Raw genomic sequence first — 23,529 nt, forward strand, 5'->3', positions numbered from 1 at the left:
GATCTGCTGAGATTTTAGTCTGTAAGTGATCTTTCACAGATAACAAAATTACTGCAAAAACTTGATGTGGCTTGTACAACGCGACGGTTCACAACACAGACACTTCTGAGGACATACTGCGGGCACTGCTACCCTTTGCTTATATAGCTGGAAGACAGTATTCATCTTTGAAGGTCTCAACAGCCTGCACAAGGAAGTAAACAGCAGTCTTTGGACTTTGAAACCTACTCGTATAGACTAAATGAGCAGGGAACTCTGTAGGTTTAGAGGAACAGCATGTGATCTAGCTGTTGTAAAAGAACTAAAGGCCTCTGAGTGGTAAGAAAATAGGAGCATTTGATAGCTGTAACTTGGGGATTTGTTATGAATCTTGTAGAAGCTGAGTGAAAGAGCTGAGAAGGTGATACAGAGCTTGAGTTAACATTTGTCTTTTCCTGCTCTGTAGGTATTACAGAGGAACGCATGGGGTCATTGTTGTCTACGATGTAACCAGTGCAGAATCTTTTGTTAATGTAAAAAGGTGGTTGCATGAAATTAATCAAAATTGTGATGACGTCTGCCGGATACTAGGTAAGTTTCTCATTGGAGAGTTACAACATCTTGTTCAGTGGGCTGACCTGCTGAAGTACTAAAGTGGCTTTTTTAATTTTTCTTTCCTTTTTTAGTGGGGAATAAGAACGATGACCCAGAGCGAAAAGTGGTAGAAACAGAAGATGCCTATAAATTTGCTGGGCAGATGGAGATCCAATTGTTTGAGACCAGCGCCAAAGAAAATATTAACGTGGAAGAGGTAATGTAATATGCAGAAGAGTATAGATAAAACAATTTGAGGATAATTGTTTGGGAAAAAATAAAAATTACATTCTTTCTATTGAGGAAGAAAGATAAAATGCTGTGTACAAGTTGCAAGTGAGTAGGTAAAACATCAAAACGAGACATCCAACTGTGTTTCGAAGCGTTGGGGAAGCGAAACGAAGGCGCCCACGTTGCAATTTCACTAGCTTTACAGCGCTAACATATTAGGCATGTTCTCAGGAAAGACTTGTCACTAGGGAGGATGCTTCTAGGAGGTGGGACTGCCCAGTCTTCACTCCTGGCCTCAGTTGCCAAACTGAACCTGTTTTTATTTAATGGTTTGGGAAAGGGGATAGAGGGTTATTGATTTAGCTTGGGAGTGGTTTGGGAAGGCGTTGGATTTCCGCATGGCCTGTAGTGGGTTGGGGAAGATCTCTGAACCATTATTGAAATAGCTAGAAAAGTGGAGTTGCTTCAAAAGAACCGCAAAAGCTAGTCTGAGTTCCTGGGTGGTCTGAACTTGCTTGTTTCTCTTGCAGATGTTTAATTGCATTACAGAGCTAGTTCTGCGAGCAAAGAAAGAAAACTTAGCAAAGCAGCAACTGCAGCAACAGAATGATGTGGTGAAGCTAACGAAGAACAGTAAAAGGAAGAAGAGGTGCTGCTAATGCCCTTTCCCTGCTGCAGAGACTCTGCTCTCAGACAGATCAGCCCCTCCAGCTAGACTCGGGCAATTCCACTGGGGCAGGCTTTGGGAGGACTTTCTCAGTTTTGTGCCGTTATTTAAAGATTATTTTTTTCTCCATGTTTTCTATCAAGAGGCGCTGGCACCTTACCACTTCAGTGCCAAGAAGGTATCGGATGGAATCTTGCCCCCCTCTCCTCCCCTGCTCATTCCAGTGCGCCTTGTAGACAAGAAAGGACGTTGCCTACCAAGTGGACTAATTAACCCAAGAGTTTGTATATAATGTATATTGCTTTAACCAGCCTCGCCTCCCTGTTGTCGCTTCGGCTTATGCCTTCTTAATGTCAACCAATCATGGACTGCAGAGTTCATCTTTTTAAAGAAATAGTTCAAAGTTCTTAATTCAAGTTGGCCCCAGGCTGGCAGCAACTGCTTCCTGGGGCCTCCGGCTTCATTTCTGTTGGGCTCCAGGCTGGCAACTGGTGCCACTGGGGCCTATGGCTTCACCTGGAGTTCCAGGCTTTTACTGGGGCTCAGGCTTTGTTTTTCTAGGTACCAGGATTGCAGGTGTTGCTGCTGGAGCCTGGGGTTTCACTTCACCAGCCCCTGGGCTGGCAGCCAGTGCTGCTGCTGGGGCCTTGAATTTCAGTTTGCCGTGATCCAGATTTGTGGCTGGGTCCTTGGGTTTCACCTTCTTGTGCTGCAGCTCAGCTGTACCTGTGCTCTCCTTTAGTTTGTGTCAAGATACTGAAAACCAAACTGACCTGCAGAAGTGGGATTTATTTGGATAAAACTTTTTTTTAAAAAAGCAAAGTTTAACTCCTTTGACGGCTGCTTCTGGTTCTGCCAGGGTCCTAAGTGAGGGTCCATTTCTTTTGAGAACAACAAAAACCATGTGATTCTGCCAAAAAACCCCAAACTTCTTCTCGTTGCCCTGTCCACAAATAGGCGATCTGAACTTGAATGTGAATTTTGGTGGCAAAGCTTCTGTTTTTGAGAGAGAAAAGGCATGAAAATAAGTCCAGCTGTTCTGGATTGATGTCTGAATATGAAAGCTGCTGCAGGATCATTCCCAGGATTCTTTTGTTAGAAAAGGAGGACTGCTGTTTAATGTAAAGAAATGGAAAGCTTGCTTGCTTGGGTTATGTGATGGTGGAGGATCACCCTTGGAAACAAACTGGTCTCGCTATGCTCAGCAACGTTTTCCTGGCCCTTGTTGGCCTTTCTGGGAAAACAAGGGCTCAATTCATCAGCCTGAATAGATGTAGTTAAAGGTGGAGAGTGTGTGTGTGTGTAACTAAAGTATCTGCTGTCTGGGCTGAAAGTACATGCTCAGCACCTGAATAATTGCCGAAATAATAAAAAATGATTTTTTCCTTAAAATGACTAAAAGGCATGGAGGGGTATGACTTCCTTTAAGACCTTGAAGGTGGATGTACTCAGTTTGTCAGTAAGTGGCCCTATGGAATTGCTGGCCTTAGTTTGGTAGGATGTGATTCACCGATGTCCGTGAGCTTTGAATCAGCCCACTTCTCTCCCTTCCTCCCCCTTCCCCAGGAGAGGCTAAATTTTAGTCACTTATTTTGCCTGCATTTTTTAGATTTTACGGGTTGTGGTAAAAGCCCTAATCATACAATCACATCACAATCAATCACTTTAAAGACTTTTTAAAAACTGCAAACAATGAATGTGTAACACTTTTTTTTTTTTTTTTTTTTTTTAATCAGTTCAGGTGCTGGGATTATGTATCCAGCTGCCTTCACCCGTCTCTTTTCTTCACATATCTTTCATTGGTAACCCAAGAATAAGAATGAGCTGGGATGATATTGCTAGTGTGAGCTCTGATAATTGTAAGACTTGAGTGGCTGTGGGAAGCGGCGGCTTAAGTTACACCAGTCCATCCTGTCTGCTTTCTGATGTCGAATGTGGGGTGTGCACAAGGAAGGAGCTGGGTCAGTCCTCAAAGCCTTCCTGTTGAAACGGAGCTGTCCTGTGATGGTTACCACGTTCGGATTAAAGGGCCCAGTTGTGTTACCTTGGGGCTCTTGTGGTAGCACGTGTGCAGAGGGAGTAACTTCATACAGGCAGAGGTAAAGAAAATGTCTGAATTTACTGGAAATGATGCAATAAAATGAGGAAATGGTGCACCCAAGCCTGGAGTGTTCTCTTATATGGAAAGATTGGTCCTCTGAGCCCAGGTCTTTGTGGCTGTGGTTTGAACTCTGCCAATCCAGGTGTCCAACTTCCTGGCTTAAAGTGGGATTTTTTTTATTATTTTTTCCTAGCGGTGGCTGTAGAGGAGCTGTTCCCTCTCTGCTCTTGCCACTGACCATTCAATTGGAAGGGGTGGGGACTGTGTCTCTAGTGGTGCTGATGTGGTTTCCTAAATGTTGAGCAATGGAATGTCTAACTGGTTTGCTAGGATTATTTCTGTAATGAAAGTTTCTAATTATGCTTTTTAAATAATTTTAAAAAACTAAAAATAAAGGTTACAAGCTGCCAAATCTTTTTCGAAGCTCTTTTTCCTCTGCTGTCCAGCATCTGGAGGTGGAGGGTGGCAAGCCAGGGGTGAGCTCTTCTGCTGTATGTAGAGGTGTTTTTTTCCTGGGAGGGGGTATTGGCAAAACCACAATTAATGCTTTCAAGTGTTTAATTGCTATTCTGGTTTTAAATATATTCCCGCCTCTGGAGAAGCGTGAGAGAAGCTTGCTGTGGGAAGGCGTCTTTGCTTCCCTCTGCGCTGTTCTGGTGTGGCTATGGAGGGGGGAATCCTGAGGACATGTAGACGGTCTGAATCGCAGCTGGCACAAGCTGGAGGTGTTTCGTTGTCCATCTGCGTTTTGTGTTTAAACTCATTAACATTTGATTGTCCCTCCATATAAAGGCCAGTAAATGATACAAATGGCTGGAAGTTGGAGAAGATTTACAAGCTCGCCTTTCTATTTTCCTGTGCGTCAGGAGATATAAATGCTTTAAATGTTCTTTCTCCAGGCCTGTTCTCTTCCGAACACATGCAAGTGGTTTATGTGGCTGAATTTCTTGGGATGACGAAGTACTAAAGGTGCTGCTGAGTGCTAAGATGGCAGTTCAAAAAGTGAGCTTGTTCTGCAGCTAGGTAAGATAAGCAGTGACTTGAGAGCTGAGACATTATCATATAAATGATCTGTTTTATTCTGAAGAGAACTATTTACAAAAGAAGTAGAGCATTGTTTTTACTAAAAATATGCCTTTATAGATTTTTATAATATGTATCTTATAAAAACCATACATTTATTTACATTACTGCTACATACAAAAATTACAGCACTGTGGTATATGTACATATCTATAGATACATTCTTTCTGCTTGTCCCTGCTGTGTGCTTTTCCCCTCTCAATCGAAGGGAATCGTTGCTCCAGCACCCAGACGCTTCCTTTCTTGGCTTTTTGGTTAAAACGATCTTGCTTTTTATAGCCGAGGGGGGAGTAGAGAGTTTGCCTGATGTAGAGGCATATCTGGAATTTACCATTCTAAGTAGGACAAGTGCATGCCACCATTGAGTGCATGCAGCACTGTCTGTAGCCTCACTTCTTGCTTCTCTGTGCAAAATGATTCTGTTATTAATTGATCTGTTGTTCACCTCGATGGCAAGCTGCTGATCTAAGTTTGAATTAAGATAAAGTGCTAGTGACTTGCCTTGCATTTACACTTTCTTGTTTACGGCTGTTTCCCTTGCAGAGTTTACTAAAGGGAGATTGATCCTTTTCCCTTAGGCTAGCGTAATAACCGGGTGCCCAGTCACCTCTTACTTCACTGGGGGGAAGTTCTTTGTAACCTTAATCTCAGCAGGCATCTCTTCTCTGTGCAATATTTGAACAGTGACTGTGCAGCACTACTGTTTTATTTACCGTTGCCTCAAATGCAAGGCGGAGTGTTGTATTTAGAGCTGCTGATCGTGCTCCTTAAATCTACTTTGGGATCCTGAGTACCTGCTGGATTAATGTGCTTCCTCCATCACATTCACTGCAGCTGATGTTTCCTTTACGCCATGTGTGTCCTAGAAGTATCAAGTGTCACAAGTGGAATGTCTTCTAATCCAACATTGCAAGGATGATTCCAGGCTCCTGGCCATGACAGGATGGAGATGAGTGTTTTAATGACAGCTCAAGGTGAAACAGTCAGGACCTTGTTAAAACACAACATGACAAATGAGAATGTGAAGGACTGCATTGATGAGGTTTTTGAAAACAAAACAACAAAACCTAGCTGCTGTGTTAAGGCAGTTTCTGTTCCTGTTGAGTAGCAGCTCAGCACGAGGAGGTCTCCTTTGGTGTGTTGTCCAGTTCATTAAACCCAATTCTCTTGTATTTCTGGGTTTAGTAGTGCAACTAAATCTTTAGGGTTAAGGGGCTAGTTTTAAGAAACCATACCCAACTGGCACCTTAGAACATGCTGACTTTCCTCTTGCAATCTCTTCCATCATTGTTATTAAATAAACAAATTTGCAATGGGATTATGGTAGGTTCCTCCTTAAATGAAGAGATGGGCTGTGCATTTCAATTGCCTACCCCTGCAACTGAATGAGTCACTTTCCTCTCGGCAAATGTGTAGCAGAAGGCACCTTTCTTCATCTCATTACTGCATCTTCCTTGGATAGCTTAAGGCCCTTGCCTTAGGATTGCACACACACAAACATACATACATCTCAGCGGGGCAGAGTCCCACACAGGGGCATGTGGCTTGAAGAGAGCTGTTGGGACCTGGGAAATAACAACTGACAGCAGAAAAAAGGTTAGCGAGGACCAAGATGTTCACATGGCTCTCCCACAATAAGCAGAGCATCGTTTTCAAACTGTAAGACAACTGTTCACAGGTATCGCTGGCATCCATGAACCCACGCCTAATTTTGCAGGTATTCAAGTTTATGTTAATCCATTCAGGCATAAGTGAGTCCTGACAGCAGGAGATGCTGCGCGTGTGCCTTGCGTCTCTGCCCTATTGAGAGTCACAACATAGGTAAGACGGGAGGATGAGGACTTGCCATGCTGGGGGCGCGCTTGGCACTGCACTAAGTCCCTTTTCCTCACTTGCACATGTGGATACAAGCAGATACTCCACAGCTGAGCATTGCCTGGAAAGGAGAGGCCAAGGTTTAGTCTCCTACCCTGCCTGTGAGACTCCAGATTCCTTTCCCTGTAAGCAGCAAGCTGTATTGGTGGTGCTTTACCTAAGTATTTCCTGGAGCAGGATCTGCAATCCAGGTTTCATTGCTCTCAAGGTAATAGGTTTTACCATTCAGCTTTTTACCATCACTTTCAGTCCCAAGGAGTACTCTGCTCCTTGCAACACGGAGCTACCTCAGTGCAAGATGATTTCGTACCAGCATGGTAGTTTCATGCTAACAAGGAAATATGGGAATGCTCAGATCTTTGTAGGCAGAAAGGATATTTGTACTGAGGTATTATGGATGTCTTATCCCATAGATAAGTTGAATAACAATAATAAAAAATCCAAGCCACCAACTTTTTACCTGCTTCTTAGAATTAGGTATCAAACACCTTCTTCTAGCAGAAAGTTTGTTGCTGTAACTAGTGAGCAGAGATAGCAGCTCGCTGTAGGTTGGTGTTTTAGCACCTAAGTTGCTGAGCAGGGCAGAGCTGACTCTGTACCTCGCTCTGGCTCCCGTGGGACAGTGTAGGTGGTAGCCTCTTTAAAGCAACAGGGAAACAAATTAGGGCCGGGGGGTATTACAAGCTGGGAGAACGTGTGAAAATTGCATGGCAGCAGCAGGACATCTCTGAACTTAGGCTGGCGTTCCTCGCTGGTTTATGATGGTAGACTGTGTTAAAGAGAAGAGCTGTAAGGTGCCGACCCAGTACGTAGGGAAGGTCCCTACTTAAGTATTGCAGGATTTCCAGCACCGCTGTGTGCATGCACCAAATAAGCTACGTTCCTTCTCGTTGATCAAGTCATGCCTATTGGAAAGCAGGGTCTGATCATCAGTCAAAAGGAGATCTGGCTACCTGCTTTCCAAAGGGCTGAGTAGTAAATGACCCACGGGCAGGGACAAATACTCATCATTTTTGTCCAGCCATAGCTAACGTTACTGCGTGGGGCAGAGCAAGCTGCAGAATTTCCAGAGCTTTGTAGACACACTAATTGCCTTTGGCTTTCGTGAAGGTAGATGCCTGTGTGCCTTCTGAGGATCAAGTCTGCCAACCCAGCATCAAAGATCTACTGACATCATTACAGGTAGGCTTTCAGTGAATTACTGGTTAGGCTTTTGGGGAACTTATCCAGTTAAAATTGCAGAATCATAAAATCGTTTAGGTTGGAAAAGACCTTTAAGATCATCAAGTCCAACCATTAACCTAGCACTGCCAAGTCCGCCAGGTTTGGCAGGTTTCTTACTGTGGGAGGGGAACATGGCTTTGGGGAAAGGTGTGTGACTTGCTGAAGGTCCATGACTACCTTTGGCCATTGGAGGGACAGTAGGTAGCCCAGGACTGAACATCCACAATTCTTATCCAGTTTGTAATCAGTTGTAAATGATCGGTCTCTTGTGGAGAAATTCTTAACATTCTCTGTAACTACCGACTCTGCAACTCGTATCTCTGTAGCAGGAGGGAGCTAGAGAAGACAGTAACACCAGCAATCTTACAAGTGCCCTGATCTGCGAGGAGCCTGGATTCCCAGTGAGGGGTGAACAGCTACCCAGAGCTGCAGGGGAGATGGTGCCCAGGCAGGATCTGCAGTGAGGGCTCAACTTCCACCACGGAGAAAGCTACACTTGTCAAAACACGGCAATGCTGGGGCCAGAGCGACTCCAGTCTCAGTGGGATGGCTGAAGGATATCACAGCTGTCGGGACCGGAGGGCGGTATAAGTGACTCCCCTTTCTTCTCTTGCATTCAGCCCTCTTCTTCCCCCTGTGCTCGCTGTGACGGCAGTTCTCAATCCCCTGTGCTGCTTTGTCTTGGGGCTGCTTATTTCCTTCTCCAGCATGACAATGCTTTTAAGACAATCAGATTATTCTTCACAGCAGAAACTGGACTGTGTCAAAGCGCCTAAAATATACCCTGAAGTTTATCACTTCACTTAAAGAATAAGAAAAGTTTCTTTCTATTAGTATCACATTGTCAATTTGCAAATCTCCAATTCATGTAAACATTTGGTTCAGACCAGGTGTGGTGTAAATAGTGCAGAGTCTCAAGGGTTAACTCCTTTGCCCCCTTCTTTTTTTCTTAGTCGATCAGAGTTGGGTCCATCCGCAAGCTGGGCAGCTGCCCCACTCCCCATCTCGAAGCAGAAATTGTTGTAGAGGTTTCTCTTTTTCCAATTAATTTTTCTTGAAAAAGGAAAAGAGACGGTTCCCTTCTGCCCCAACGGGCTCATCTCCCTGCTGCTCCGGCCTGAACACGGGGGAGGGTCTGGCACTCCGCTTTGCGCCGTAGCCACTGGAGAAGGAATAAGCAAGCTGGCTCCATTCCTTCGGGTGTTTGTCCATCAGCTGCTGGTCAATGACCCTGTGCATGTCATCCTGTGGCAGAGGGAGAAGACAGGGTTGTTAGTGGCAGCTGATGCTCGAAGGGAGCTCACGCAAGGACATCGCTGAAATGGGTGTGAACCGTGCTGCGATGAGATGGAGGAGGGATGATAAGAGTGGGGACAGGTCTAGCTCCCCACCTGGCAGCAGGCTCAGCCTTGCTTGCTGCCATGAGGCTTTTTAGTGAGTGAGGAAAGTAAATCACAAAATTCTGAGGCATAAATTGCTCAGGTGGTCTTGCAGAGCGTTGTGCCTGCTTGGGACTGTGACACCCCTAAACTACGTTTCTCTGCTGTCTCCAGCTTGCAGATGTCCCCATTGGAGGGACAAATATATAAAAAAGAACAAATGCAGCTGAAAGTAATCACCAGAAAAAGGAAGGATGTGTGTCCTGAGCAGGTCTATGTGCTTGCCATGTGGAGCAGGCAGGCAGGACAGAGCTGCCTGCACAGCCACTGAGTGGGGCTTCTTCAGGGAAGGTGCTGCCGGGAGCCAGGGGGCTGGGGCCAGGCATGGGCCCACCAGACCCCCTGTGGGTTTTGCACCAGACTTACCAAAGAGAACTGTGCTCGTCCCCTAGACCAGCTCCTTCCCTAGAGCCAGCAGAGCGGTGGGAGCTCTCTGATTGACAGCTTGGCATGAACAACTGCACTGTGGTTTCTTAGATGTACCAGAAATGCTCTAGTTTCATCCATGTTTGCAGCATGGTGAAATTGCTCTACACAAAATAATTATTCAGTTCTGTTGCCGCTAATGATGTGCCGCTGTGTTCCTTGAAAACCTGCCAATCGATTCTACAAATTTTAAACCTTCAGATCTATTATTTCTGCTATAATTGCGTATTTAAACTGTAGCCTAGTGAAAATGTGCATACACAAACCAGCCCCACAGGAGAAATAAACTGTTTTCCAGCAGTTTGGTCCCTGAGTGGGTCTGAGGGAACCAGCCGGTGAGAACAAGGGTACTCTGGATGGGCTGTAGTGGTGGAAGTGCTCTTTGTTTGGCACCTCACGCAGGGCAGCCCATTGGGGCAGCACTGAGATGGAAGGGAAGGTGCTGCCATCACCCAGCGGGTGCCCCAGCTGCTCTGTAGCTCCATGTGGAATAAAACCAGCCAACTTGGACTGGAAGCTTGAACAATGGCTAATCTCTAGTTGCAGCATTTTCAGCAGGGAAAAGGATTGATAGGCATGGCCTGGACCTGAATTTAGTATGGGGACTTTCCCTGGGGGAGCAGGAGGGTGCAGAGCTACATGGACTGCAGAAGCTTTGGATCTTTTTAGAGCAGGGCTAGAAAGGGGAAAGGCAGAAGGAGAGCTGAAGAGGTTAAGTTAAACATCAGGATTAAGGTGAAACAGGTTTCCAGAGGTGAAGCTGCCATGTGAAAATGTATAGCACTTGGATTTTGAAGGCACCTCTTCTAGTAAATGAGGTAGGCACCTGGGCTCCAGCATGGCAGATCTGTGTCCTTGGTTAACCACATAACAAGGGATGACTATGATTTTTTTTTATATATATATATATACACAAAAATATATTTATATATATATAAAAATACAGTATGCACTATTGAGAGTGCACTGCATTTGGGTCCCTGTCTGTCCGAAGCGTGAATCAGAGAGCACAACACCTGGCTGTGGAGATTCGGGGCAGATGTACACAGCACGGCTGGGGCAGAGCTGCGGTCCCTGCCTTGGCACTGGGCAGGGGCACAGGAGTGTCTGGGGACATGGAGGGAGGACAAATACCAGTGGTACAAGACCTGTCTGATAAAGTGTTCTTATAAAACTGGATAACACAGTACTGGTGTGCTCTGGGTGTTCCGGGCAGGATTTTCTGCACTTTGCAGAAGGGGTGAGTCTGAAGGAGGTGCAAATGGCACGTATCCTCTTTGTGAGCTGGAGCTGGGTTCTTTTGCATGAGGTAAGGGTTGGAGCTCCCCAAGGCGACCTCGGAGGCTGGTGGCTGCGGCCATGCAGGCTGCAGCTCTCTGCTGGCATTGGAGCATTTTTATCCTAATGGTGCCCCTGTCGCTATTGCACTGAAAACACTGAGCTCTCATTTCAGAGAAGCAGCCCTCTTCACTTCCAAGTTTGCTCCATGTTCCTTCCTTAGTCCCAGTAATGCCCCTCTTGCCCCCACTCAGATAATGATGAATACCAGTGGGGGTCAGATAAGGCATGGAGGTGAGGTGCATATCCACTCCTGTGCTACTTCTGTGCTAGGCTCAGGTGCGCAGGATTTTGCTTGTGGCATATTTTATAGCCTATATGATTACGTGCTTACAGAAAACTGTAATCTTGTTGATGGTCCTTGGTAAAGTGCAGACTAGTAGTGTGCAAGAGCAAAATTGTATGAGATTAAGGCGTCCATTTACATACAGCTAAAGCAGAAAATCTCATCCCATTTTATCAGAAACATTCAGCTTTGCAAAATAGTCCCCAAAATTCATAAATCACCTGACTTGTGTTTTGCCTCTCTGGTTGAGCTTCTGTTCTGGGAACATTAGGTGCTTGGAAACAATTTTGCTACTGTGTAATAACACTTTAGGTCAGTATGTTGGAAACAACTTTCTGCAGCGATAGTGGGCCTTGACCCTCATCTCAGAGAGCTGATGGGAGCGGGACCGAGGTTGCTGTATTGCTGCAACCAGACAACATACTGTAAAGTGAGAAAGCAAACGCCTGTTGTTAAAACCCTAAGTTGGGGTATTCCAGCACTAAATACCGAGCTTACTAGTAAGTATGTCTCAATTTATACCACCCATCCAAACTGAAGCAGAACTCGGATACAGACAGCTCCTATGCATAGCACTGAATGTCACTTACTGGATAATGAGGCTGAGAAGTAAAATCCCAGTCTGTATTTCATGAAGTTTTCCAGATACTAGAGGTGATGTGCACCTCAGCCTGGCTTTCCCCATGGTGACCTGGGGGGTAAAGTCTCACCATGGGGTGTAGGATGCTGCCCTTTGTGCCCTGCTCTGGTGCTGCGGTGGGGTGTGTATGTGTGCAGAATCTCGGTGGGTGATGGAGAACCCCCCCACTGGCCCTTCTTGCCAGATGATGGTGAGGACAGAGACAGATGTGGGTGATGGTGGCAGTGAATGGAGCAGGTGAGGAGATGGCAGGTGCTTGGCGAGGGTGCGGGGAGCTCACCTCAAAGGCAGGAGGGGTGTACGACTAAAGCTGTTGGTACAGGAACTGAGAAAGGCCACTAGATCAGAAACCAAAGGAGCCAGATAGTAAAAAGCCCTGAGGAAGCAAACTGTAAGCAGGAGAAAAAAAGAAAGAAAAAAAAAGAGAAACGAAAACACAGTGGAGTTGAAACAGGAGCGAGGTTGTACAGGAGAGGTTTCTACTGGTCAGGCTGGTTGTTAGTAGAGTTGGGGTCTTGCATGGTCTGCAACAAATTACTATAACTGGCCTAGACCTTTCTTCTTGTACGTGCTTGTTTTCCATTAAAGTAGCCCTTCCTCGGTGCTAGTTTCCAGGAGGAGACAGTTTTGTCTGCTCTCAAGGGCTCTCTGCCTTTGTATGGGTTTTCCCCGCTGACCCCAAGTAGAGCATCTCCAGGGCAGCTGCTGAACTGCCGTGGGCTTGGTTTTATTTTTTACCTTGCTGGAGAACTGGGATTTTAGCTTTTCCATCTTGCTGGATCTTCTGAGTCGATGAAAACAGTGCAGCTATACCATGAAACAATCGCCACAACCTCTCTGCCTCCCGCTTTTCTGCTCCATTATGGAAATGCAAGAATGGGCTGCGCCCACATGTCTGCAAGGCTGCGCCTACCCAGGGACATCTCATACATGGACACCTTCCCTCCCCAGGCCACAGCAGGTTACTCTGCAAAGTGTATGTTACCCATGCTGCATGCAGCCGTGAGATACACTTTGTTTCTCCATTTTAAATGGGTATTCCTGTATAATTAATTAACAGCTCACAGCTGAAAGGCTTTGAGCAGGGGAGGGCTGTGTTTCACCCCCCTGAGCACCACTAATCACTAGGCTCCTGCAGAGCCAAAAGCAAACACTCCTATCTATGGACGTTTGGGCTGAGAACGCAGCAAACCCATAGGAACGGGGGGGAAAGTCACCCAAAGGTGTCTCCTGGGCCACGTGCCACTGTGACCCTGCGGTGACTGGGGGCTGCTCACCTGCCAGGCCTCCAGCTGTTGCGAGAGGTTCACCTTCTGCTGGATGGCGTCCAGCAGCTGGCTGTTGAGGGACATCATGTCGATCTTGCACTTGGCCAGCTCCACCTCCACCGCGTTCTTCCTGGGGGGCAGAAGCAAGAAATTGGGGAATGTGACTTTTTCTAATCTTTAGAGGAAGTGTTAAACACATCCTCGAGGAGAAGTAAACAATTTCTTTCATTGGCAGGTCCCCAGGTTGTTCATCTCTGTTGTATTCTGGACAGTATTCATCTGAAGAGTGGAACAGAACTGTTGCTATAAAAACAGCACTATTACTATAAAACCATCAGATTTCTGGTAAGCAGACTATGAATAATACAAAAAGATATTCAGATATACCGCTGAGTAAGATAATACAGTGTGCCTGGATAACGTGCAGAATCTACCATTAAAAATGGAGATCTAAAACGAGGTAGAATCTACATATAAATATTTTTTCCTTTTTTTCTGTTTACTAATGCATAGGAAAGGAAATGATATGCACTAAAACCCAAATGCTCTGTGTCTGATTAGACTAGGAAAAATGTGGGCCCTCTCTGGAAGGAAACGGGTGACATGATTAGTTGGGATATGGAGAAGGCTGAGGTACTCAATGACTTTTTTGCCGCAGTCTTTACTGGCAAGGGCTCTAGCCACGCTGCCCAAGTCGCAGAAGGCAGAGGCAGGGACTGGGAGAATGAGGAACAGCCTACTGTAGGTGAAGATCAGGTTCAAGACCATCTGAGAAACCTGAAGGTGCACAGATCCATGGGACCTGATGAGATACATCCGCGGGTCCTGAGGGAACTGGCAGATGAAGTTTCTAAGCCACTATCCATCATATTTAAGAAGTCGCTGGGGTTGTTCAGCCTGCAGAAGAGAAGGCTCCGTGGAGATCTTACTGCAACCATTCAGTACTTAGAGTGGGCTGACAAGGAAGATGGGGACAAACTTTTTAGCAGGGCCTGCCGCAATAGGACAAGGGGTAATGATTTTAAACTAAAAGAGGGTATATTTAGACTAGATATAAGGAAGAAATTTTTTGCAATGAAGGTTGTGAAACCCTGGCACAGGTTGCCCAGAGAGGTGGGGGATGCCCCCTTCCTGGAAGCATTCAAGGTCAGGTTGGACAGGGCTCTGAACAACTTGCTCTAGTTGAAGATGTCCCTGCTCATTGTAGGGGCGTTGGACTAGATGGCCTTTAAAGTTCCCTTCCAGCCCAAACTATTCAATGATTCTGTGATCACTTGATCAATAAGTTGCAATATAAAACAGACAAACAGCCCTCAAAGAGTACAACTGCTTTCAGTTGAGACTTGGACTGAAGGAAGGAAGAAATGAAGGAAGAAAGTTTATCACTGCATATGCTTTTTAAGAATGACAAACTGCTAAAATTGTTTGAATTAAATGTTATGCTTTAAGGAAAACTCCCAGTTTTAATCGGGTTGTGCTGGCCCTTGGCAACACTGCTGCTATGTTTCTTTCTGGGCATTTGCTGGCCACCAGGCATGTGACGCCATGGCAAAAGGTTGCCCAAAGAGTGTTCAGTGGCTAAGATGTTCCAGCTTCTATTGGCTAGTGGAAAGGAATTGTCCTGTAGAGAGGAGCAATTTCCTAAGCTGCCCTAGCTGGGAAATGCTGCTTACCATGCTGGGAGCACACAGGTGAGCACAAACCTTAAGTTTTCAATTAACTGCGGTGTGATGGGAAGCCATAACATGACTTGCTGGGAACCATCTTTCCTTGCAAACATTTCTGGGAAAAATAATTGCATCTTATTAACTGTACCTAATTCATCACCTCCTAATAGCTCTCTTGTTCTCCCCTGCAGAAGAGCAATTTGGGAATTTGTGTTTATATTCCAGGTAGCGGTTGCTTAACACCTCCCATTATAGGATCCTATTTTCCTACTGCTTCCCATGTTGCCAAACTTCAGCTCCAAGCTAGAAATTTTCCATGACAGATGTCTGCCTCAGGCAGTGATTTTATTTCTGTTTAGAGTTAGGGCTTTTTTTTTGGGAGGGCTTCAACGAAAGTGACTTAACCCTTGAGGTGGGAAGCATATCACGAGCCTCCTAGGCGGCTCACTGCCTGGGAGCAGCCCGCTCAGTCTGTGGAGGGATGCTTTCATTTCTAGCAACAAGATGCTCTTGTCTGCTTTCACTTGCAGCCACTTTCTGCTCATTAATTACAGGCCACTCACCCATGCACACTTGTCACGTCCCCCTTTCTCTGGGCTCCTGCCACTGCAGGACAGTCAGCCGTAAATATTAGTGCTTTGTCCCAGCGGGGTCATTAACTGCTGTGGAGAAGCTGTACCCTTCCACTGCTGGCTGTGGGTTTGAACACCTTAAATAGCCTTTTGTTGTGAAGCTCCCCATTGCTGCTTGGATATTACTGGGGGATTTATCGTGGCGGCAGCGTGTTGCCATAGCCACAGCAGAACCAGCAACCCACACACACTGGAAATGTCAGAACCACCTCTTTGCACTCAGCAGTGCAGCTGGGATGCTCCTGATTTTTGCCAACAGATGGAGGTGTTACAGAGGACGGCGATGGGAAATTGGTAGCTAGCTACCCAAGCAAGAGCAGCATGGATGATCAGGTCGCTTAAAAACAGAGGAAGAGATTGTGCACGCTGATTTAGCTCCCCCTATCCCCAGAGCTGCAATGCTCTTGTGCTCCTCCTCTTGACAGGGGCTTGAGTATTAGGCGTTTCCATAAGGAGCTGGCCTGGTGGTGTCCTGGCCCATCTGCTTATTGAAGAGATTATCAGATGTATCCTTTCTATTTAGAGCACAGGGGGTGTGTATGTTTCTGCCCCTCTCTTTGGGGCAAAGAGTGCTCAGGGCAGTGTGGCAAGCCCAAGCACGGAGCCAGGGAAGGGAGGCATGGGGTATAGGGTAGCAAAACTGTACAGCTCTGCAAGGAGGATGGGGAAAATAAATAGTCAAAACAGTAGGAGAATCCTGAAAGGAGAAACAGAGAATTACAGGACTGGAGATGCAAAAAAGACCCCAGAACAGGAGAGCAAGTGACCAGAGAAACAGTTTAGGGAAGAAGCCCAAGCAGGGCTGTAATGGGGATTGGCAGGAAAGCAGGGTTGTGTGTCTGGAAAAGTAAAAGAAAAATATGACAAATAGGGCAGACATAGTATTTCCATTTGGTTCTCTGAAGTCCTCTCCTCCTTGCTGTGACTCAGATCAGCACTAGGGATGGCAAAAACGTGGTTCACGGCATCTTCCTAAATGCCCCCAATTCTGCCATGGGATGCCCTGGAAACTGGCATCTCCTGCCCTGCTCCCAAGCTCCTGGCAGCATTTCCCAATGCCAGCAAAGCAAAGACTCACTCTATTACTTTGTAACAGCTACTGAAATTTGTGGAGGGTGGGAGAAACCCACCCTGGAGGCATCTCCTGCTAAGGCACTCCGTAACTGCTAAGCCAGCTTGGCTTTGGCTCTTCATACCACTTACTTGGCAATGGCCTCGTCTCGGTCCCTGATGGCCTGCAGGAGCCGTTCACTTGTCTCCTTGTCTTCAGCAGCACCTCGCAGCCGGTCCCGTTCCTCCTTCAGTGTCGTCATTTCCACGCTTAGCAGCGTGACCTGTGGGCAGAGGGAGGGCATGAAACCCAGCGTTGCTCAGACAAATTCACCACGAATCGGGGGGGGGGGCGGGGGGGGAAGAAAAAAGCCACATGGGCCAACCTGGAGGCTGAGCTTCTGTGCTTGCAGAGGAAGCTGTGTCTGTTGGAAGGGGGCTGTTAGTGACGGTGCAACCCCCCGTGAAATGTGCTGGCTTGCCTTGGGATGCAGACAGTGCCAGTTTGAGCAAGATGAGTCACCAGGACTGCTTCAGTAACGTGCAGCAACAGCGCTGAAAGCTGTGCAGCTGTGCAGGGCAGGACCCTTGCAACTTTGCTGTCACTATGGCATCAGCACTGAAATATTGCCCCTCTCTAGATGATCTGTCTTGTGCATGCATCCTCTGAGTCTGCCCGTTGTATCTTTCCAGGGTTAAATTATTGCAAGCATCGTTTAGCAGCAAATAAGATTTTTTGGAGGGGGCTGTTGTGTCTCTTGAAGTAGTATGAAGCTGGAGACAAAGGATGTGAAAATTCCCTTTCACGCCATGGAAGGTGTTACTGGCACATCTTACAATTTTAATTAGACTTTAAAATATGTGTGGAGCCTTAAATAGTCTGAGAAATGATCTATCGTTTTTGTCCTGTGCAGAGTGAGTTAATAGGGTGTGAAATCATGCAAGGATTGCATTAGCACAGCTTTGCAATATTTCATACACGTTTAATTTCTTTGTCTAGGGTACACACATGCTCTGCTACGCTACTCCGCCACCTGGAAACCCAGCGTTTGACCCACCTCCTTTCTCTAAATGCAGCTCACTAGTGCTTGAATCCTCAAAGAAATCTTTAAATAGAGGGCAGACAGTCAAAAAGGGCTCATCACATCAACGGCGTGGGAGGATCTGCTGTTAGCAGGGCATGGCTGGGTCCTGGGGGAGGAGGGTGCAAACGCACCCTGTCTATGTGCGGAGACTCCTGGCTGTGTGCTGGGGCTGCCAGGGAATCGGGGAGCTCTGCCCGAGCTCTGCCCTCCCACACCCCAGTATGAGATGCACCTCAAAGTGATGATGTGATAGAGGGCAGTGGTGGGAGCTATGTGAAAGGTCCTGAGTGCTTCTGCTGAAATCTCAGGGGACAGTGTGTCAAGAGCCCCCAAAAACCTGCGTCTGGGGATAGGTTTGGGGTTTTAACTGGTTTTGCCTGTGTTTCAAGTAATGGAATGCCACAGTGGGAGGAAATGGATGAGGCAGAAGGTGTGAAACTGCTTTCCAATGTAGATAGAGGCAGGGCTGAATTCTGCCTCCACTAGCTCACCGTGCCCTCAGGCAGGAGCAATGAACGTGTGTCGTGCTACAAGATCCCAGAAGCTGCTTAGGAGTCCCCCTTTTATTGTATCAATACCAGTGATAGCACAGAGGGATGTGGAGGCAGCAAAGCACTGACGCCCTGGATGGACGAGATTTCCATGTGCATTGATTTTCTTTAGCTCTGAACTGAAGACAATGTTGCCTCTTCTATGAGAGGTGAGGATAATTATTAACCTTGAGTAAGTGTGAGGATGGGTTATGGGCAAAAGCTGCAGGAGATGTGTACTTGCTGTGTGAGGCTGGAGTGCTTCTCCAAGAGCAATGTCTGCTGCTTTTGTAGTTACGCCCCATCTTTCTCCATGTAACACAGAGGTGTGAGAAGAAAGTAGAACTGCAGTCTTCGCTTTGCTTCCTAAACGTTCAGAGCTTTGGTAGTCAGAGACCCCTAAAAGCAGAGATTGGGGTCCAGATTGTGATCCAGGGCGAGTCCTCTGGTCCTTCCTGTCTGGGGAGTTTGGGGAGACCAGCCACAGCAAAGAAACCAAGTGCTGCTCCCTCCTGATGTCCTGTCAAGGCCTTGTGTGTAAGGAGGTGCTGCATCCAGACAAGCAGGCTGGTGTATGGATGGTTGCTCAAGATCTGTGAATAAGCCTCTAATGGTCTCTGTCAGCATAGCCAAGTTGCAGTGATCAAGCCCTCGTCTCCTCCATCTCAGATGTGTCACTCGCCTGTGGGTGGTGCACAGGGCTATGGCAGCATGGCCGGAGGAGCATCTGGGCTCATGTCTCACTGGGTCCAAGTCTGGACCCTCAAAGGTGTCTGTTGTGATGGCCGCATCACTGAGAGGAGCAGTCCTCAAGGAAGGATGGGTGCCAGGGCTGCTCCATCACTGCAGTCTGCATATAATCACCTGCTTTGTCAGCAAGACTGTTTCCCATCCTTGTATTCATGCAGCCGTCACTGCTAGGGGTATTTAATGATGCTCTCACTCTTTTCTTCAGCCTCATGGTGGGAGCTCCCATAGCCCTACACAAGGCTGTCAGATCCCAGGTTGTGCTGACTTTCTGAACACAGATGTTCTGAACACTTTCTGAACATGCCTTTTTTCTTCTCCAAAGGTGTACGGCAAAAGAGCAATACAGCACTGCTGGCAAGACCAGCCAAAGGCGTTAATCCCATTCCCTGCTCCAGTGCTGTTGGTGCAGCACAAGAAGCTGTGCCAAAGGCTGCTTCTGCTGCAGCCTCCAGATATCCTCCAGTGTCTGAAGTTTTGTCCCATAGAGATAGGGATTGCAGAGCATCTCCTTGGCTGCCTGTGTCCGTTTGCTGCTTTTGGCATAGGACCTCAGATGCAGACAGTGCTACGTTCAGGGCGGGTGCAGTGTGATTCTGTGCTTTGCGTGTGGTGTTGGTTTCGGGGTTGGATTGCTCTTGAGATTGTCTTAGCCTTAGCCAGTCCTTGCTGGCCCTGGGGTGCCGCCTGATGCCAGGCTGGCCATGATTAAGATTCTCTGGATGTGGATTTATACGGGTTTCGTGATGCTGCTGTAGAAGGGGGAAACCTTGCTCCATGCACAGCAGAGCAGCACTGTGTTGTCCACCTGGCAGCAGCATATATGCTTTATGAGGGCTTAGTGCAAGCAAGACGGGTCAGACTGGATACCTATGAGTTTCCAGTACCCCATATCAAGCAACCTTGTAACTCTGGGGACTTCTGCTGAGAAGAATTTAAGTGAGACAGGATGGCTGAAAACCAAATTGGGGGGAAGGTTTAAAGGAAGTTTGACTGTTTGAGATGATGTCTGGGATGGGCACCAGACAACTTGTCAAAAACTCTGATGCTAAATGCATGAAGCCTCTGCACTGGGTTTAACAGAGTCTCCCTCGTCCAACCATAACTGGTTTTGGCCCAAGTCCTCCTGGGTTATTTATCATGTTGATCTCTTCTATGGAAAGCACGTCTTGGACGATGAACACTGGTGTTACATGACCACATGCAAAGTGTGGAAATTGCTAACCTGGCTGTGCAGTCGCTGCAGCTCCTCCAAACTCTGCCTCAATTTCCCCCGTTCTCCCTCCATTAACTCCCTCAGGGCTCTTGAATCCTCGCTTGTTCTCCTTATCTGTTCCTCTAAGGTGTCATCGTCACTTCGTCGAGAGCTCTGAGAGCGGGAGAGAAATCTCTTGCTAAGATTTCACTTTAAAAAAGGCAATTGCATTAATTTGATACTGGTTTGGAATGGAGTGTACTAAACAAGGAAGAAGAAAGTGTGAATGTGACTTTGGTAGAGTTCCAGTTTTGTTCCCATATACCGCCACAGTGGAAACATGCTCAGCCAACTCAGCCAAGGGTACTGCTTATACACATGATAAACAGAGCATGCAGACATGTTCTCACCTTTGCATAAACCAAATTTACAGAGACCTACGGACCACTTGGCAACATATGGCTACAGTCTTTGTGTTTGTAGACCTTTTGCAGGGCTCTTATTTTTTATTTAACAAATACAACTTCATCTCTATTCTCAGCCTTCTTACAAGCTGCTACAGGTACTGAAATGAGGAGGGTGAGTACTCCCGTGTGGGTCTGCATTTGCAGAGTCTGCACTGTCTTCCTCACAATGGCATCTCAAGTTAAGTCATACTGGCAATGCACCCAGCTTGGAGGTGATGGAAATAGGCCTGATTTGAGCCACTGCAACAAGTGAGGTGTTTTCTCATAATTCTGCACTCCCGTGGACGCTGAGTAGTCGTCCATGCCATCCCCTCCTCCCCAGTGGCCCTGGGGCCATACCCCACAGACACCATCTTGTGCCAGCAAAACTCTTCATCTGTCAATGGATTTGAGTCTGGCAGCTCTTGCCAAGACATTTGTACTCAGTGTCAATAGGTTAGGAAAATCCTAAGAGACATAACTGACCTGTGATGTATGAGACAATCTGCAATATTTCCACATTGAAACTCTAACTTACTGTAAGCCTTCTTTCATTAATTTTCCAGAATGACTCACAGACCAATGACAGCTGCGCAAGCTTCAAACTTATGGCAGTCTGACCACTGCAACCCGCAGTGGTCAGTGTGCTGTCTTGGCTCTTGGCTGACCATTCGAGACGCATGGAGCAGTCTGTGCACTGTGACAGCCCATCTCTGGGCCGCAGAGGTTTTCTCGCAGACTGGGGACTTCAGGATCCAGCAGGAACCTGCAGCAAGCTGTGTCACCTGGGCAAGGGGACATGCATGAGCCAAGATCTCTCTGTGCTGCCAACTTACCGTGGAGTCTGCCCCATCCAGCACATTTTGTATCAGTCTTTTCAGCTCACTGAGAGCTGCCCGTAGGCTGCCGGCTGGGACGTCTTTGGCTGATGAGGTCTCTGAAGACTCATCCATGGAGGAGTCTGTAGAGACTGCTGAGTCTGCGCTGTCATTACCTCTGAGATGGGAGCAGAGATATCGCACTTGGCAATATGCTTCCCAGAGCTGCAGCCTCAGCTGGAACAAGAAAGCCTGGCATTAGCCTGGGACATCAAGGCCATGGAAATCCTCCTTCCACGGTGAAGTGAGGCATGTGGTTGCCAAACCTCACAAATACTTGTGTAGCTTGCTACATTTGTTTTGAAATGGATGCAGAGATTTACTTTCATATGGTCAAAAGGGTGTTAATGCCAGAGCTGAGACCACAATCCCAATTTTCTGGCTTTTGGTTCAGCTGGAATACCAGATGAAATGCATTAAACTCCCTTTCCCTCTGGTCCCTGGGCTGGTCACAGAGGTCCATGAGCTTTCCCAGGGGCTGTAGGGCAAATACCTGTTCTCGTTCTTGTTCCAGCTCCTCTGCCTCCATGCTCTGCTCTATCTCAGATAGCAGCGATGTGCTGGTTGTGTTGACATTTTGGAGACTTCTCTCCTCACTGAGCTCTTCTACCTTCCCCTGCAGCTGCCGGTAGGACAGCCGCACCTCCTGGAGCTCCAGCTGGCTTTGATGCAGCTTGGAAAGAAAATCAAGGAATTTGTCAAGGAAGCAGGAAAAAAAAATATTAGCGGGGGTGATATGGACTGGATGAATCTCTTGCTTTGTGAAGGAGCTGAAAGGGAGGAATGGGTGTCATGAAAGAGGGTTTCCAGCCAGGAGGAAAGTACTCTTGGCTGGTATTGCTATTTATTGGAGCTTAATAATCTCCAAATGTCATTAGACACTGTTTAGACTCCAGAATGTCCTGAAAGATAAAAATAGCATGTTAATCAGCACTAAAATGAGGAACATCGTGAAGAATTTGGGACTCAGGTAAAAAAAATTGCTGAAAACAACACAGCAAGAAGTGAATCCAAAAAGAAAATATAGGTATGTTTTTAAAAAATCTATACACATATATAAATACAAAAATATATTTAAAAAAGGGAAAAAAGATTCAGACCTGTTTTGGAGAGCTGGGGATTCAGTGGAGTGACATTTGCTGACACACGGCTGCAAACACTATGGGGCTTGTTGGGAATCCACCTGAGCAGTGAGAGCTACAAGGCCAGTTACTGCCCTTTGGGACAGTGGGGTCTAAAAAAAAGTCCTTTTTGAAGCCAATTCTACTATTAAAAAAATTAAGTAAAATGAATTGCAACCTGAGTTCTTTGCTTCCTTTTATGTTTCCCTCATTTCTGCAGCACCTTGTTCCATTCCCTTGCTCAGATCTCCCTCTGAAGCTGCTCTTTGCTGTCAAGATGCCCCATTGTGGCTCCTGTTATCTGTCCCTACAGGGAATGCCCAGGACCTTGCTTGCTGCTATGCTTACATGATCCATTTTTGTTCTTCCAGTTGTTTTGTCTCCCAGTTCCTCATTATCTTTCTGGTCAATTTTAACCCAAGCCACATATTTTACTCCATTTCCCCCCTCTTCCCTGTCCCATCGCTGCCTCCACACCTGCAGGTCCTTGTCATGGCTTTGTCTCTCCAGGATGAGGACTCGGTCCTGCAGCTCCTCCACAGTTCCCTGGAGCAGATCGTTCTCCTCCATCATGGCACTAAGGCGATGCTCCAACTCCCGCTTTCTGTCGGTCAGCATTTTGATCTGCGGAGGAGAGAGAGGTGGTGTCTGTGCTTTCCAGGGAGCAGAGAAGAAGGAAATCACATTCCCAAGAGACGGATGAAACAGCAAAAAGCAAAAGTATGCACATACCTATTCTATACCTGTATAAGAGAAACTCTATCTCTGTGTGTGGTTTAAAGCTTAGGAAGGCTCTTAAAGGAAACTCTTCCTTCCCAAGGCTGTCAGGGCAGCTCCAAAGGGGCTGGTTGTGCACCGGCAGGAGGCCAGGGAGCAGGCAGAAATGGCCAAATGGATTAAGTGGAGACCAGCCCTGCCCACCCCTAGTACCTTAAAATTTGCAAGACTGGGCAAAACTAGTTACTTTTCTTGGCTGGTCCCTGACTGAGCATGGTGGCATTTTCTCCTCTATGGGTGCTGGAGACCA

General features: G+C 46.9%; 3 protein-coding genes across 4 annotated transcripts in view; 2 read left to right on the forward strand and 1 right to left on the reverse strand.

Moving 5' to 3' along the window:
* The window catches only part of RAB35 (RAB35, member RAS oncogene family), a 33,819-nt gene extending 11,146 nt beyond the window's left edge, over positions 1-22,673 (forward strand). The window contains exons 4-8 of one of the 2 annotated variants that reach the window (XR_008469098.1): positions 446-570; positions 666-790; positions 1,335-1,649; positions 4,472-4,595; positions 21,070-22,673. Coding sequence is in view for 1 of the 2 variants with exons in the window: in XM_054219222.1 (XP_054075197.1) it covers positions 446-570; positions 666-790; positions 1,335-1,463 (379 nt within the window). In the remaining variant the exon portion in view is untranslated. Of the gene's footprint in view, positions 1-445; positions 571-665; positions 791-1,334; positions 4,018-4,471; positions 4,596-21,069 lie in introns of those variants that run through there. The other variant, XM_054219222.1, reaches the window with a different exon arrangement.
* Positions 8,260-23,529, forward strand: part of CIT (citron rho-interacting serine/threonine kinase) — a 141,098-nt gene continuing 125,828 nt past the window's right edge. The window contains exons 1-2 of the mRNA XM_054219220.1: positions 8,260-8,339; positions 23,013-23,222. The gene's annotated coding sequence lies outside the window, so the exon portion shown is untranslated. The remainder of the gene's footprint in view (positions 8,340-23,012; positions 23,223-23,529) is intronic.
* Positions 8,799-23,529, reverse strand: part of BICDL1 (BICD family like cargo adaptor 1) — a 48,497-nt gene continuing 33,766 nt past the window's right edge. The window contains exons 5-11 of the mRNA XM_054219221.1: positions 22,980-23,126; positions 21,875-22,054; positions 21,340-21,558; positions 20,088-20,231; positions 16,654-16,784; positions 13,161-13,281; positions 8,799-8,999 (exon numbers count right to left, since the gene is read on the reverse strand). Of these exons, the coding sequence (XP_054075196.1) occupies positions 8,799-8,999; positions 13,161-13,281; positions 16,654-16,784; positions 20,088-20,231; positions 21,340-21,558; positions 21,875-22,054; positions 22,980-23,126 (1,143 nt within the window). The remainder of the gene's footprint in view (positions 9,000-13,160; positions 13,282-16,653; positions 16,785-20,087; positions 20,232-21,339; positions 21,559-21,874; positions 22,055-22,979; positions 23,127-23,529) is intronic.

Source organism: Rissa tridactyla, chromosome 13 (genome assembly GCF_028500815.1).
Source record: "Rissa tridactyla isolate bRisTri1 chromosome 13, bRisTri1.patW.cur.20221130, whole genome shotgun sequence".
Lineage (NCBI taxonomy): Eukaryota > Metazoa > Chordata > Aves > Charadriiformes > Laridae > Rissa > Rissa tridactyla.